General features: G+C 42.4%; 1 protein-coding gene across 6 annotated transcripts in view; it reads right to left on the bottom strand.

The window, feature by feature from the left end:
• LOC133559198 (fibroblast growth factor receptor 2-like) overlaps positions 1 to 17,926 on the bottom strand; it is a 67,395-nt gene that overhangs the window by 37,981 nt on the left and 11,488 nt on the right. For 4 of the 6 annotated variants that reach the window (XM_061910720.1, XM_061910722.1, XM_061910723.1 and 1 more), the window contains exons 3-6: positions 12,474 to 12,731; positions 12,081 to 12,155; positions 7,837 to 8,006; positions 1,069 to 1,192 (exon numbers count right to left, since the gene is read on the bottom strand). In XM_061910720.1, the coding sequence (XP_061766704.1) occupies positions 1,069 to 1,192; positions 7,837 to 8,006; positions 12,081 to 12,155; positions 12,474 to 12,731 (627 nt within the window). The remainder of the gene's footprint in view (positions 1 to 1,068; positions 1,193 to 7,836; positions 8,007 to 12,080; positions 12,156 to 12,473; positions 12,732 to 17,926) is intronic. The other 2 variants (XM_061910724.1, XM_061910725.1) reach the window with 2 other exon arrangements.

Here is a 17,926-nt window from a genome sequence, read left to right as displayed (position 1 = left end):
TCATTTGCAATCTTGGAATGAACATCTTGCAGACAGACTAAAAAAACGGGTTATAAAAGTGATTGTGGAGCAAGATTTACAACAAAACATATACACAAACATTACTAGACCAGGGACTCTTAACTTTTTTGACGTCGGGAGCCCAACTTTTCCACTATGAAGGGCCCTGGGGTCTACTCAAAATGTGTTACTGAATTAGTCTTACACTTGATTTTACTTAAATTAAATAATTAAATATAACCTACTTACTACACCTATGTGAAATCATATGAAAGCATGTGTTAAATAAATAATATTTTTTTGTGATTAACACAGTAACATTAGGCTTAGGTCAGGCTGATTAGAAAAATAAGTACTAGAAGAACTTTAAAAGAAGTGACTAATAAATACTGATGAAAAATAATTGTTTACACAATTATATAGTGCTAAATTTTTTTTTAACTAAACAGTAAATAAAGTATAGCTCAAATGAAAATACAGCTTCACCATCCTTTTTTATCGTTTTTGTGCTTAAGAAACTTCTCTATGTGATTAGCTTAACACTTCTTCTGTTTGTTTGAGATTATTACTGCCACAAGTGGTGTTAAAGTTAAATGATCATTTAATATTGAATTCATGAAAACCATTTGGAATTGTTCCCAATCCATCCACCCATCCATCCATTTTCTACCGCTTGTCCCTTTCGGGGTCGTGGGGGGTGCTGGAGCCAATCGCAGCTGCATTCGGGCGGGGTACACCCTGGACAAATCGCCACCTCATCGTAGGGCCAACACAGACAGACAACATTCACACACACATTCACACACTAGGGCCAATTTAGTGTTCCCAATCATCTATTTCAATTGCTTACTCAAATGATTATCATGCTGGGATTTCAATAAATAACTATAAAAGTTGGTGCTTATAACATGTTGATTAACACTGTTATTTTCGCAACTTTGTCCAAGAGTCACTGATTGATCAAATACACACTCATTTGTCATTGCCAGAATTCTTTCTTCCATGGCTTCCCCTTCCTCCACCCTTCTGTGTGAGCTCTAAGATTTGTATGTTTGTGTTGCTACTGACCCACAACATCCAGGGTGTAGGTGTGGTTGATGGCTCCAAACTCATTCTCCACCAGACAGGTGTAGTTGCCCTTGTCTGATGGAACCACACTCTCCATGATGAGAGTCCAGTGCTGGCTTCGTATCTGTAAAAACAAGGCAGTGATTAAGAACATAATAATTAAACATTTTGAAAAAGCTCATGTGCAAAGAAGTATTCCAATGAGCGCCCAATGGTTAGACAGACAAAATAAAGTAACACAAAACCATTAAGGGTAATCTTGCTAATACAAATCTCACCATTTATCTTAACCTCCTAGGACCTGACGTCCACATATTTTATGTCAAGGCTATTCAACTTCATAAGGGCAAGGGTTCAGAGACAGGACATTGAAATGTGAATGTTTTGTCAGAAAGAGCCTACACTGGTTATCTTTCAGCATGTGCAACAAGACAGAAAGTTAACAGCATGAAGAAAAAGAAGATCCAGAAGTTTTTTTGAGGATTGATGTTCCTTCTTTTTAAGTTATTTTCCTCCCTAGTTTTATTTATTTACACTTTTTCCTTCATTTAGGTTTGTAAGACTAGAACATATAACACAAAATAAACATTAAAAAAGTATATTTTGTATTGTATACATAAATAATGTCCATTGTGTATTTTACATAAATAAAATTGAAGGTTTAGTATTAATACATTCACAAACTAAAATATGGATGTTTACGCGTATAGAAATAAAAAACATCCACAACAAACATCCATCCATCCATCTTCTACTGCAAACATGAATGTGGCTAAACACAATTTAACCTAAGGTGTAGCGTTATCTCACTCTACTGGTAAAATTTTGCGCTACAGGTATTAAACGAGCTTTGCGCGCCAGAATTACTCAGACACATAACATGACCACGAATACTATAGACATCACAAAGTCATACATTTAATATATTTACGCATTACAGCTACTTATAAAGATCTGACCAAGTTTTGTGATGAAGCTTACACTTGTGGATTTCTACCGTTGTTGCTGGTCTGAAACAGTGTTCGCCACTTAACATGTCTAGCAGAAAACAATGACTCAAGCAGTGGCTTGGAGCAGAACTATAGTAATTTGCTGTCCAATCGCTGTTAAAAGTCGGAATTTTGCCATTTATTTTGATTTTTTTCGAGTGCAAAGTGCCATTTATTTGAGTATTTTTCTTTTCCTCATCTCATTGCTGCTTCATTGTGACACATTTGCCTCACTGTTTCTCCCTGCCGGGTGACAGGTACTGCATATATGAGCCAGCCTGGTTTTAATGGTTTAATTGGGTGATGTTCAGCGGGCCAAATGAAAAACTTTGGTGGGCCTTATGTAGCCCTCGGGCCGCCAGTTGAAAAGACCTGCAGTATGTGGACCACAGTGCAACATTTTTCTCTACAAAACCTTGGTTTCGACTTACGAGGACATTACACTGTTACGGCTCAGACCCTTGCCAACGGTGCTCATCTGTCTGTGCGCTCCAGTGAGCGCACCTTAGGACACGCCCAGGGACGCGCCGCGCATGTCTCCGCCCTGCAGCGGACACCAGCTGTTTTCATTCAACGACAATCACCACACCTGCCAGTAATGAAGGACCTGCCTTCATAAGCCGGCACAACTTGGCATGCCGGCACAGGAGAATAGCCTTCCGTACCTTCCCTGTGTCCATCCTCGAGTCACGCTGTGTCGTGTGCTTCCGTATCTTCCCTGTCTTCCTCGTTCTTTTCTGATTTTTGACTCCTTGCTCGCCCCGGACAACGACGACTCGTTCCTGCGTCTCTACCCCGCTTCCACCCATGGACTACCCTGCCTGTCTTGCCCTTGTCGGACTGCATCGCTTCTCTCAACACGCACCTCCAACACTTAAGGTAAAATCCCTCCAGTTAAATCCTGCACATAGCCTTACACCATACATACTTTTCGATCTCGTTCACACTCCATTTCCCTAATTATATATATATATATAAATATATATATACATATATAAATATATATATACATATATATATATATATATATATATATATATATATATATATATATATATATATATATATATATATATATACATATATATATATATATATATACATATATAAATAATCTTTGGACATTACTGCCACCTGGTGTCCGTTTGCCGTCACACTCCTCTTGTTAAACCATAACAGTATACTCCGGCCAACTGATTAGGGACCTGACGGCACAGTTCTTTAGCCCCGCCCCAGTGACTTTAGCCCCAGCCCCATCCTCGGTAACCTTTTTTTTTTTCTTATTCTTTTTTTTTGTTGTGCCCCTCTCAGGATGTCTTTTTCTTTTTCCTCCACCCTGGACCATTTTCCTAGCCCTCAACACTCCTTCAAGGGACTGTTTAGCAGCGCTGTAGGGATGGAGGAATTTACCCGCCGCCTGGCCACCCACCTCCCACCCTTAGAGACTGTTCCTTAGACAGCAGGAAGCGTCTGGCATCCGCTTTCGGAGGGGGGATGGTACTGGTAGCTGTACTGGTGTGGTGGCGCAGCTGCACCCAGACAGGCTACCCCCTGCCAGACAAATCCTACCTGTCTTCCACTTTTCACAGCCGCAGCCACCAGCCCCTCGGCTAGCTCCCGAGCTAGCACTAGCCCCTCGGCTATACCCCGAGCTAGCACGAGCCCCTCGGCTATCCTCCGAGCTAGCACCATCCACCAAGCTAGCCTCTGAGCTGGCACCAGTTCCCTGGCTAGCCTCTGAGCTATCACCAGTTCCCAAGCTAGCATCCAAGCCAGCACCTGTCCCCAGGCTAGCGTCCAAGCTAGCACCAGTCCCCAGGCTACCATCCGAGCTATCAACAGTCCCCCTCGGCCAGCAGCACTGGCTTCAGCACTTCGGCCAGCTCCTCAGCTGCCCTCCTCATGTCCGGTGTCGACGACGTCCGCTGCTGCCTCCACACCGCAGATGACGTCTGCTGCTGCTTCCACGCCGCCGATGACGTCCGCCACTACTTCCACGCCGTCAATGACATCCGCCGCTGCTTCCACGCCGCCGATGACGTCCGCCGCAGCTTCCACGGCGGCGATGACGTCCACAGCTGCTTCCACGCCAATGACGACGTACGCTGCTGCTTCCACGCCGATGACGTCTCCTCCTCGTGTTCGGCGGGCCGTACCACGGCGCCGTCCTCCTCTTCGTTGCCGGCGGGACGCACCACGGTGCCGCCATCCTCCCCGTTTCTGGAGAGACGCACCATGGCGCCACTCACGTCCGCCTCCCCGACGGCCAAGATGGTGGCCATTCCTTGGTCGCCCGCCTCGCCAGCCTCAGCGGCATTCTACTTGCCGCCGCCACCAAACTCGTCCCCGGTGGATTCGGGGACATGTGGGCTAACGACCCACTACCCCCTACGCCCCTCCGCCCTCCCTTGACTCTTGTTCCTGTGTTTTTTGTGGTACGACCTGTGGGACATTTGGAAGCTGTCCATAAGGAGGGGGGTACTGTTACGGCTCAGACCCTTGCCAAGGGCACTCATCTGTCGGTGCGCTCCAGTGAGCGCACTTCAGGACATGCCCAGGGACGCACCGCACGCGTCTCCGCCCTGCAGTGGCCGCCAGCTGTTTTCATTCACCAACAATCACCACACCTGCCAGTAATGAAAGACCTGCCTTCATAAGCCGGCACAACTTGGCATGCCGGCGCCGGCGTATAGCCTTATGTACCTTCCGTGTGTCCATCCTCGAGTCACGCTGTGTGTCGTGCGCTTCCGTATCTTCCCTGTATTCCTCGTGCTTTTCTGGTTTTTGACTCCTCGCTCGCCCTGGACAACGACGACTCGCTCCTGCCTGTCGAACCCGCTTCTGCCCATGGACTACCCTGCCTGTCTTGCCCTTGTCGGACTGCACCGCTTCTCTCAACACGCACCTCCAACACTTAAGGTAAAATCCCTCCAGTTATATCCTGCACATAGGCTTACACCATACATACTCTTCGATCTCGTTCACACTCCATTTCCCTAATTATATTATATATATATATATATATATATATATATATATATATATATATATATATGAATAATCTTTGGACATTACTGCCACCCGGTGTCCGTTTGCCGTCACACTCCTCTTGTTAAACCATAACATTATACAGCCAGTTATTGATGGAGAAAGTGTATGCCACATCACATGCTAGATTAAAGATGGCTAAAAACTAGGGGTGTAACGGTACACAAAAATTTCGGTTCGGTACGTTACTCGGTTCAGAGGTCACGGTTCGGTTCATTTTCGGTACAGTAAGAAAACAACAAAATATAAATTTTTTGGTCATTTATTTACCAAATTTGCTAAATCTTCCACCAAAAATATTTTTCTTAGTGGAATATTTTATGTGAAGTATTTGGGACCTTGGCTAGGTCAATAATTCGTAATAACATTGATTTTGATTCAATATTATGTTTTGAGCAATGACAGTTTGAAAGAAAAAAAAACAGCTTTGTTTCATTATTCAGCGTTGCAACTTTTTCTTAATTACATATAGCCTTTAAGCTTTTTTATTTCACTTTTGTTTATGTTTTTCCTTATTTTAATAGTATTTTTAGAATGTGCCGTGGGCCTTTAAAACATTAGCTGTGGGCCGCAAATTGTCTCTGGGGCATACTTTTGACACCCCTGCTAAAGATAATAAAAATTAAAATCTGATAAATCTATGGGTAAAAAGCAGAGCCTGGCAAAGCATGCGCGTTTATCATAACTCTCTCGCTCTCTCTGTTTCTGCCCCTCCCTCACGAATGCTGCTGCGTGCACAAGTTGTCTTGTTTTAATTTAACCCCTTCTTAACCCTGAACGTACATTGAAAATACACGCAACCCTAACTTAAAATGCCGGACATTTGAGGCATTTAAGAAAGTCCACCCAGACAGCTCCGCAAAAGAGGACATGTCTGGTGAAAAGAGGAAGTATAGTCAGTCTATCGTAGCCCGGTTGCTGCTAACATGTTGTGTGTTGTGCCTTGGTGTGTAATGTTTACACAACGTGCGGTACGCTACTTAATATGTCCGTGTGGAAACTCGTTCGGTTGGAGGGTCTTCTAGCTCTGGCTTTTACATGTTGTCCTAGTCCGGTCGCTGCTAGCATGTGTACTCGTTCGGTACACCTCCGAACCGAACCGAAACCCCCGTTCCAAAACGGTTCAATAAAAATACACGTACCGTTACACCCCTACTAAAAACACGTCCAAAAGTTCAGATGGCAATTTTCAACTTGTTTTGGTTTTTATACTAATTTGCTTCGATTGAGCGCAATTACTCAATATAAATAAAAAATGCATGCTACAGACACAATGCTTCTTCCTACTCCTTTATGGATATGTAATGAGAAACTGTAATTATGTGATGCACCCCATTGTAACTCTATATATGTACAAAATAAACTAATACCAAAGACGTTTCATACATATTATCATTAGAATATGCAAAATTCACATAAACAACCAAACAATCAAATTATTTCGATCAACAAGCAGAGACTGTTGCAAGACAAGCCCACATTTCACACAAAGCGGAGATTATTCCACAGGGTTGGGCTCAGGTATAGCTTTTGTCTAACATTTGTTGACAAAAAAAGGAAATAAGCTACCCGTGTTTTTTTCTAGCAGGCTGACTGTATCATTTTTCGCCTGGCTGTTTTTGTCTACATTGTGAAAAACCTGCAAAAGGCGGAGTAGATGCAACGTTACCAGTTTCATTAACACAATCTACACCCTATACTCTCCTGGCAAGTATCTTGGAAGAAGTTGTCTGTGGAATTATTCTTATGACAAAGTAAAATAGAGCTGCCACTCCCAGGATGTAAAAGGTCATGTTCCTGCTTTGCAACAAGAAACCTAATGTTTTCATAATTGTAATGGATTAGATTTATATAGAGCTGTTCTAGACACGCAAAGCGCTTTACGGAGAGAACTGAGAACCCATCAGTCTTTCACTCCACAGTCACACTTTGATGGTGATGAGCTACATTTGTAGCCACAGCTGCCCTGGGGGAGACTGTTGGGGTAGACTGATGGATGCGTGACTGCCAATTTGCACCTACACCAAATATTCATGCACATTCATACACCAGTGTGAGCGGCGCTGGGAGAAAGGTGGGTAAAAAGTCCTGCCCAAGGACACACTGGCCGTGACTAGGATGGGAGAAGCTGGATTTGAACTAGGAGCCCTCAAGTTATTAGACGGCTACGCTGCTATCTGAGCTCCAATTGTTAACCTTATTCTAATCTTACAATTACACACAGTTGCTTTGTCAAATGCAGGATCAACAGAAACCTCCTACAGATTAATCATTAACTATTAAGTGAATCACACGTAATAATAGAATTAGACACTGTAGTCATAGACATACCAAAACTGAGTGGGACCTGTTTTCCCTAAATTGAGTTACCTCAGCAGTCTCATCTCAACCCTGACTCAACCTCATTTTTCTTTACTGTCTGTGGGGTGTATTTAACCCTTAGGTCCCACGCCTATCTCACTAATAGTTACAGTCAGAGACTCTGCAAAGTATCCTGGTGAGAAGCGGCTCAAGGATGAGCAATTCCAATTACACACCGGAAACACTTCCCTTGTGTCGCAAGCAAAGCGTGAAAATGAGGATAAGGAATAGTAATCAGAATCATTAGAATCAAGACTTTGACACCAGTGAAGTGCACAATCACCAATAGCTGGAATTATTCGTAGCACAGAGATTAACAAGTGTGACATCTGAGATTCTTAAAAGTCAGATTTGTTAGTGTTTGTCTTACCTTATAACCTCCCATGCGGTCCTCCTGGCGGAAAGGCCTGCTGTTTTTAAGCCAACTTAGCTTTGGTCGGGGGTTGCCTCCTGCAGCACAGCGGAACTTGACTGTGTTGGCAGCTGGAACCGCATGCAGCTTCTTTTCCATTTTAGCCGACGAAGTCCAGTACGGGGAACCTACAAAACACAAAGCAGTTTGTGTTCAGTTTGGCTAAAAATCCTAAAAATGTCCTCAATGCAAACGCTTCAGGACCTTGACTGTACCAGCCAACAAAGAACACTCCCAGACACCCATCCTGACAACACTAAATTACCCACTGTCGGAATGATACCACACAGAGCTGCACAGTTTAACAAAAACACAGTCTTTTCCTGAAAGTTCCACTCGGTGTTACACAGTACGAAAAAACATCGCCTCTAAGGGGGAATGGGCGTTGCCAAGAGGGTTACTGGACCATCACATTCAATTTCATCTCATTCAACTTAGCAGCTTTTCTTTCTCTCTTGACTTCCTCCAATTCCCATAGCTCCCATGTTTATCTGCCCGTCACTTGGCACGATGCAGACAGCAGGAGTACGGATGCTTATCACCCTTGGGAAACCATTATGTGCTGTCAGAGACCAAAACAGAAGTTACCAAAAAAAGAGCCCATTAGTTCAGATTGACACTGCTAGCATGTCCACTGCTAGTGTACCAAACACTTTTGATGAAATCTGACAAATTTGCTGTGTTGTTTGTTTTCCCCCATTTTTGTCTTTTAGACAGCTGGATTTCCCTCCCAGCACCCCGCCCACTACTTTCTCCCAGCACCTGGTGGCGTGATTACCAAAGCAGATGGGATTGAGAGGGAAAGAGAAAATTGAACAACAATGTAAACGGCCTACCACGCCATCACTTCCTCTCTTGTACAGCAGACAAGCAACAGAGGGAATTCCCACTAATAAGTCCACAACTGCCGTCAAACATATGTTTATGGCCCAAGAGAATATTTACTCTCTGTAGAGCCTGTCCAGTCTGCGTACTATCATATTTTTTTCTGGGATCTACACCCAGACAAGAAGCACATACTTGGATAGTAAAGTCAGTAAACAGCATTCTTCCTTCCTGGATAGGGGCATACAGTGTATGCTCAGTGCTCAAACTATAATTAGTCATTCCTCTAAAATACCTTCACCCTCACTATCTGTATTGCTCTTCCTCTGTATCTTCACCCCTAACTGTCTTCAATTCCACTCTCCTTGTCAGCAATGCTTCCATTCCCACAGACTTCGATTAGGTGAAGACTGTCACATGCAAGCCTGTCTCTCCGAAGCGACCTTTGACCCTTAAGTGGCAGCCAGGTTAGAGGATGAGGCTGAGAAATGAAAGGTGAGCGCTGCTGTTTCCCATGCCCTCCATCCGGAGGGGCAAAACTTCAAACGAGATGACCCTCCAACCTCTCACCGGATGAAGTGGCCAACTGCTGTGGCGCCCAGGACCCCCTGTTCCCCTGATGCGCCATGCATCTGGAGCCACAGTCATGGCTGGTTATCCAATGACGGCTCGGGGTGAGCAGAGGTTATCTAACTCCTGGACTATGAGTCAACCTTTTTTTCTTTCATATGGTCCTCCTGAGAGCTAAGTCACTGCAGTGTTTCCCACAGGTCAGGCATCTATTTGTGGTGGTGTGGTCGGTCAGCGGCGGTGGCGGCGATGACCAAGAAGAACACGGAGTTGGAATATAATTACAACACTTTATGTACATATTTATATAATATTTACATATTTATATAATATGTAACTACAAGCTCCATTCATTCACAGACAGAGTCCCATTGCTTTTATGAGCGGTCGAGCGAGTCCAAAGCCGAAAAAAAATAATAATAATAAAACAATTTTTTTTTTTTATTTGTGGGAAACCCTGCACTGTTCCAAAGTCGTAATTCAGTGTTGTCATATCCCATATCTGGTCAGGTTGCACAAATCACTACTGTACAAGCTGAACATATGGCAAAAAAACCCCATCCTTAGTACCGTTTCAATTCGAAACTATGGGTAATCTTGGGTGAAAAACAAGTATCTGCCACATAGAAAGTTTGTTCCTGTTTTCATCTTTTAGGAAATATTCTTTATCTACTCCAAGTAGTGTTCAAATGAAGTGAGAGTCTATTCATCCATGAAAAAAAGCACAAAAATTGGGGAAATGTAGTTTTATTTGAATTGCTGTATTAACTTCCTGCACATCCTTTATTTTGCTCACATTTTCCCCAGTGTCAGAGAAAAAAATATTGGCTATTCTTTTAAAACTGTTTGCAGATTTATTTAAATGGGAGGCCCACCAACAGCAAATGTAAACCCTAATGAGGATTTTCGTCAACAAGAGAAATTGTAACAAACGTTTAGCTCATTGACTTCTTGATGATATCAGCGTGAGCCACCTGTACTTTCCCTAAAAGTCTGCTTCCCTCAAGTGAAGAGGCTCCGCATGTCTCCTCTAAAATATACGACTGCTAACCAGAAAAACTCTCCTTTTATGTCTTTCTTAGACCGAGATTTTTGCTCAATCTAACTTATTGAGTGGAATGAATGAACTTTTCATGATTTTCCAGAAATAATTAAAAGCCATGAACAACAAAAACAACAACAACAAAACAGGCCCATTCTTACCATGCCTACAAGCTCCCACTCTGCTTCAGGCCTCCACTTGGGGTCTGAGCGTCATACTACGCTCAGAGAAAGCGTTTTTTTTTGTCCAAATAAAACACCCTTATCTTGCCTCCACCATCTTCTCGCTAATTTGTTTAATAAATAATCTCATTTATGAATATTCAACCCCACATAGCAAGACAATGTATTTTTGGAAAAACATTACTTGTGGTTTATTACCAACAGAATTATTTTAATTTTCCCCTCTACTGTGTCCTTGCTGGGTTTCTTCCATATTTTAAATGGTTTTCAAGCAATTATGGTGAGCCCGAGAATAGAGGCGGAGGAGCACTGATGGTATAGCGTGGTGCGTGTGGAGAATTTTAAGAAGATGTGGAACCCCTAATTTTCTCTTCAGCCCATTTTTGAGAATGTGTATGTGGACATTGCATGTGTGTGTGTGTGTGTGTGTGTGTGTGTGTGTGTGTGTGTTTGTTTGTGTGCATGTGTGAGTGTGTTTAGCTCCGTAAACATATTACTAGCACAGACACACGTGGATAAAACCTTCCCTTCTCGTGCACACAAACATTCAAATACACAAGTTCATCAGGTGAGTAACTGGGTCCACATGGGTCTCTTCTATAATAGATGAGCCCAGCTGACTGACTGGCTTCGTGGATGGGTCCATTGAGGCCTGTCTACCTAATGGAATGTCAGGAATCTCCGTATTCCCTGGAGCATCTCACACTCACACACACGCCCAGCATAAGTCTAGACAAGAATGGTGAGCAGCTAAGCGGGTGCACACGTTTTGGTGTTACAAACTTCTGCTCATTGTAAATCCCAGTACAATTAGGCGGCTTAACTCGTTGTCTTTCCTTAACCATGATCCAATGAGCATATTACTGTATGAACTACAGTAATAAAACACTGCCAATATTGCTTTCGTTGAGTATGGAAACAATGTGTAGTCATTTGCTTCGAACAGTTTTAAAATTATAATCAACTTAGCACGATTGGGTGGGGGCGGTCAATTTTTTACTTCAAAATAATACAATAAAATGTCTTAGTGGGAACAGGTCAGGACACTTAAAAAAACAACAATAATAAAGGAGATTGATGTCACCTTTCTTTACTTTTGAAAAGTTGAATACAGTACGGAGGCCTATTTTGACCTTAACCCTAAACCCTAAAGGGGACTGCGAGGCAGCAAGAAAACGGACCTGTTGCAGCATGGAGCTTTCATGTTCAAAGCTTCACCTTTATTGTTATTTTTTAAGTCCAAATAACCCCATATTGCACTTCACGCACTCTTTACGAACGAGAAAAATTGCCACTCTAGGCATTCTTCCTCTTTACACAGTTTCTGCTTGTATGTGCTCTGTGTTTGCGTGTTGACACACTTAACATGCGCCTCGGCTCTGTATACAGATGAAAATAAAACTGTAAAAGACCGTATAGTACCTTTTTTAATTAATTAGCACCGCTGCACTATATCAGTACCGCTATACCGGACAACCCAGAGCTTTTAAAGTAAAGTTAACTGCTGACAACAACTTGGTCGTTTAAGCACTAACAGTAGTTAGTGGATGGATATATAAGTAATTTGTCCCTTCCATACTCACTCAGCTGTTCTCCATCTGCCCCTGTGTCTTCTGATCGCTCGGTATCGTCTTCATCATCCCCCGACGAGATGGCATCTGCACAGAGTAACTAGGGTTACCGCCACCCTTACTCAGGCTGTGGACTTCTGAACACACATATGGTCATATGTATGCGGCCACATTGCAATTTGGTAGAGTTGAAGGATATTATTCAGTGGGAAATTGTCTTTAAATAGCTTTTGTCCGATACTATTGTGAAATTGTAGTGATGATACACACAGAGACTGACAGCAACACGTTGTCAGTACCAACCGAACCTCAAGAAGGAATCCACTCCTTGGACACTTTTTGAATTCAAAGTCTATGCGTCTAAACTCTCAAATCCTGTCCCTTCTCGCCTAGTCCCTGACTCACCTGTGACATTGACTATGAAGCAGACCGCGTCTTTGCCCACGCTGGTGCACGCATACAGGCCCGAATCCTTGGACGTGGCATCACGGATCTGCAGCACCTCCTGTTCTATCAGTGTGCGGTTGTTGGTGCCCAGAGAGCTGCCATCTTTGGTCCAGGTGATGATCCCCGTTGACGGCAGAGGGCAGTTCAGCTTCAGAACCTCCCCCGGGTGCACTGAGCACACCGTGGGCTTAGATATTTGGTATTTGTTCGATGCGTCTGGAGAGCGAATGGTGGAGGAAAAGGAGAAGGGGGGGAGATGATGGATGAAAAGGATGCAGAGGTGGGAGAGGAAGAAACAAGCCAAAGTGTAAGAAACAAAAACACCACAACACCACCAACTGGATGCACTTCCTTAAACGTATGCAGGCAGTACAAAAAAACAGAAAAGGCCATGTTCCCTAAACACCAGCATAACATACCCACAAAATCCCAGTGAGTCATTTGAAATGGAGCCCTTAGAAAATACCAGCCGTACCAAAACAAAGTGCAAAGTGTGATTAGCATTTACGGGTGGAGAGCATGCAGTTAAAAGCCAAAGCTATTTGTAGATTAAACAATATATATCAATAAAATGCATTGTTAGCAGGTAGTAACTGGATATTGGGTTTTGAGAAAAAGCCTCTTCATCCAATTAACCTTTGCTTAGACGCCAAGCAGTGTATGTGTGTGTGTGTGTGTGTGTGTGTGTGTGTGTGTGTGTGTGTGTGTGTGTGTGTGCGTGTGTGCATAAGAGTATGGGTGAGTAGGACTGGCGGACAGACAGCCTACAAAGAGGTAATATAACCCCATTAATGTACCTATAAGAGTTAAAAGCAGACAGAAAGGTTTGTGATGGAAATTGTCAGGAAGAAGAGGGAAAAATGGGGTGCTCTGTTTTGTTGTTTTGTTTTAGGGAAGTTTTTCTTTGTTTCTGTCTGTCTGTCTCAACTTCTAGACACTGAAAACTATCAGTGGCATGGCTTCTTTGTTTTCAATATCTCCGAACGTTGTCTGTACTTCGATGTGGAATAATGGATGTGCTCAAATATAATTTGTTAAAACCCTTTACAGCTGTGAAACTCGAAACTAATTGTGCAATGTAGCACAAAAATGTATATAAGTCCACAGGGAAAGCAGGAGGAAAAGGGAAAATAGGGTAATGGAATTGCACGGAGATAAAAGTATATTTTCAGCATTTGGCAACAGGTCGACATGTATAATTATGGAGGCTGTGCCACTCCTAGCCTTTCCTGTGGCTTAATACACCTTTTTAACTACATTGTACCCACATTATGTCTGGCTGTGTGTATATGTGTGTTAAGTATAATGTATACACATTCTAACCTCAACAGGAAGGGAAATTCTGCTGCAAGCCAGCGGTGAAGGCATGTGTGCATGCCTCTGAATGTTCCCCCTGGGCGAGTAAACACACACAGGTACAGTTCCTGTATTGTACTTTTCTCTCTCTCTCTTTCCTTTGATTTGGAAATAATTAACCCCTCTCTCGCCCACCTTGAGCTGCATGTGTGGTCTGATATGCGGGTGGAGCTCTTTCGATAAATAATTGGATCTGCCTCACACTTTACAGCACTTTTCCATGCTTAGCCCTCCAGCTTTACTTTAAAAATTTTAGATTGTTAAAGATTTTGTGTTTATATATGTGCCCTGCGATTGGCCCTGCTAATTTTCAATTGGCTTGTCTATAATCTTGTCCATTGTACGTTAGCATAAAAGGGGAACTACATTTTTGGGGAAATGTTGTCCATCATTCACAATCATTATGAGAGACAAGAACAAACTTCTGTGTTTTGTTTAAGACTTTAAAGATGATAAAAAGTATTTCAAGATGCGGCAAATGGGAGTCACCATTGTAACCTTCACCACACAACCCTCTAAAACAACTATAAAACCATAAAACCCTCCATCCATCCATTTTCTACTGCTTATTCCCTTTCGGGGTCGCGGGGGGCGCTGGCGCCTATCTCAGCTACAATCGGGCGGAAGGCGGGGTACACCATGGACAAGTCGCCACCTCATCGCAGGGCCAACACAGATAGACAGACAACATTCACACTCACATTCACACACTAGGGCCAATTTAGTGTTGCCAATCAACCTATCCCCAGGTGCATGTCTTTGGAGGTGGGAGGAAGCCGGAGTACCCGGAGGGAACCCACGCATTCACGGGGAGAACATGCAAACTCCACACAGAAAGATCCTGAGCCTGGATTTGAACCCAGGACTGCAGGACCTTCGTATTGTGAGGCAGACGCACTAACCCCTCTGTCACCGTGAAGCCCATATATATATATATATATATATATATATATATATATATATATATATATATATATATATATATATATATATATATATATATATATATACATATATATATACATATATATATATATACATATATATATATATATATATATATATATATATATATATATATATATATATATATATATATATCCATCCATTTTCTACCGCTTATTCCCTTTCGGAGTCGCGGGGGGCGTTGGCGCTTATCTCAGCTACAATCGGGCGGAAGGCAGAGTACGCCCTGGACAAGTCGCCACCTCATCACAGGGCCAACACAGATAGACAAACAACATTCACACTCACATTCACACACTAGGGCCAATTTAGTGTTGCCAATCAACCTATCCCCAGGTGCATGTCTTTGGAAGTGGGAGGAAGCCGCAGTACCCGGAGGGAACCCACGCATTCACGGGGAGAACATGCAAACTCCACACAGAAAGATCCCGAGCCTGGATTTGAACCCAGGACTGCAGGTACTTCGTATTGTGAGGCAGACGCACTAACCCCTCTGCCACCGTATGTATATATATATATATATATATATATATATATATATATATATATATATATATATATATATATATATATATATATATATATATATACAGTATGTATAATGTAGTAACAGACACATTCAAAACAATATGTAATATTTACAATATTTTACCGATTTTGGTCGATTCAAGCAATCCCGGAATTTATTTTCTCAGCGCATTTATTTCAGTTTCTATAACAGCACAATTTAAACTTCCAGCAGCAAATGTGTGTTTTTACTTCCTGAAACAAATGCAAGTGTTATAATCATGACAGACTTAGCAACAGACAACGAAGATGACTATCCATCCATCCATTTTTCTTCCGCTTATCTGCGGTCAGGTCGCGGGGGCAGCAGCCTAAGCACGGAAGCCCAGACTTCCCTCTCCCCAGTCATTTCGTCCAGCTCCTCCCGGGGGATCCCGAGGCTTTCCCAGGCCAGCCGGGAGACATAGTCTTCCCAACGTGTCCTGGGTCTTCCCCGTGGCCTCCTACCGGTCGGACGTGCCCGAAACCACCTCATCTGGATCCTCTCGATGTGGAGGAGCAGCGGCTTTACTTTGAGCTCCTCCCCAGATGACAGAGCTTCTCACCCTATCTTTAAAGGGGGAGCCCCGCCACCCGGCGGAGGAAGCTCATTTTGGCCACTTGTACCAATGATCGAAGATGACTATTTTCGGACAAATTCACAACTTTATCCTTTTCAACTTGGAATGGATGTACTGCTGCTTCTATTATTATTATTTTTATTTATTTAAATTTTTGCGACCACAAAGAGAAAGCGGACTCGGAGCAGACGGAAGCCGAAAGAATGAGGTCGGAGTGACTAGATGCTCCAAATGTGTAACTTGGAGCAAAGCTAGGCCAACATAAATGGCCCAAGATCAACTGGAAATGTACCCGGCCGGCGATACCAAACAGACAACCGTCCACCGAGTAAGTCACTATAATATTGATCATGATACATGCAGCACATCACCGCACAGCTAAAGTAGATAAACTGTCGAGCTAGTTGTACAAACAAAACATGAAATGTGGACTAATACTTTAAAGATACTGTAATATGATTGTTCACGTTTTTCAGTCAATATTAGTATGGTATGGTATAGATTGATGTCCTATCGCGTTGTATTGTGCATTACAAACGCCAAAGCCATTCAGCTGCTGATGCAGGAAACTAGTTTACCGGTTACTGTACCTTTTTTTTGGCTAATCCTGAAGCATGTCGTCACAAGGCAATGTGTTACTACGCTACATAAACAGTCAAATAACAATGTCGCTACAGCTTGGTTATTATACAGGTTACGCAACGTAAATGAAGTATTGTTGGTAGTTTTTGAAAGCATTTTCAAAGTGATTTGAATGCAATATGGATTGCTCCTAATTGGCTGCATTGCTAGCCACCTAGAATGAGCAGATTATTACAAATTAGGAATGCCCCCCCCAAAAAAACCTTTATCCTCTTGTCTCTCATAAGGATAGTAAACAATAGAAGAGAAAAAAAAAAAAGATAAGTGTAGGTCTCTTTTAAGCTGGCAGCATTAAAGCCAAACTTCCTCCTGTTTAATTGTGTTGGGTTTTTTTCAGTTTTTTTATTCTAGATTAATCAGGTTACCTTATCTCCTACATGTATGTGCACTTGATGTGTATATCGATGTACTTTCCTTTGTCTGCATAGTTTTACAGTGACTTCATTATGAAGAATGTCAACAAACTCCTCAAGTTGTTTTCCATCTTTAATTCAAAGGACTGTTTACAAATTTGGCAAACTAAATTCCAACATTCAGGAAGGGCAGAATATACTGCAGCCTGTGTTACATTTTACAATACGCATTACAGGGGAACTGCGCTTTTTGGGGGGAATTTTGTACATCTTTTACAATCTTAATGAACAAGAAGACAAAAGGGTTATTTTTTTTGCATTGTATTATTCAAAAATCGGTTTGTTCTTGGTGGCTTGGAATGCAGCTGAAGGTAGCAATCCATTCTGCCGCTAAATCACTTTAAAGGGGAACTGTAATTTTTGTGGAATTTTGCCTATCGTTCCTAATCATTATGAGAGACAAGAGGCCAAAAAGTTTTTCTGTTTTTTATGCATTCCAACATGTAAAAATTGGCTCGTTCTAGGTAGTTAGCAATGCAGCTAATGGGAGCAATCAATTCTACTTCTAAATCACTTTAATATGCATTCAAAAACCGTCAGGAATACTTAATTCACATTCCGTAACCTGTACAATAACCAAACTGCAGCGACATTGTTATTGTAAGAGCGAACACTGAGGAACTCTTTTTATATTGTAGTGACACATCGGCGTGCATTGGTATTAACCGTAAAAGCTAGCTACGGCAAGATATAACCTAGCTTATACATCAACGCGAAAAGCGTTTGAGTTTGTAATGCATAAAACAAGTCAATCTGTGTTGACTGAAAAACATGAACAATCATATTACAGTATCTAAAAAGTATTAGCCCACATTTCATGTTTTGTTTATACACAGCTAGCTAGACAGCGTATCCTGTGATATACACGCACGATGTTCTGCGTAAATCATGATCAATATAAAGTGTG

The sequence above is a fragment of the Nerophis ophidion genome, linkage group LG09, assembly GCF_033978795.1.
Source record: "Nerophis ophidion isolate RoL-2023_Sa linkage group LG09, RoL_Noph_v1.0, whole genome shotgun sequence".
NCBI classification, from domain to species: domain Eukaryota; kingdom Metazoa; phylum Chordata; class Actinopteri; order Syngnathiformes; family Syngnathidae; genus Nerophis; species Nerophis ophidion.
Note: the sequence above shows the minus strand (reverse complement) of the source record. Positions and strands in the feature narration are given on the sequence as shown.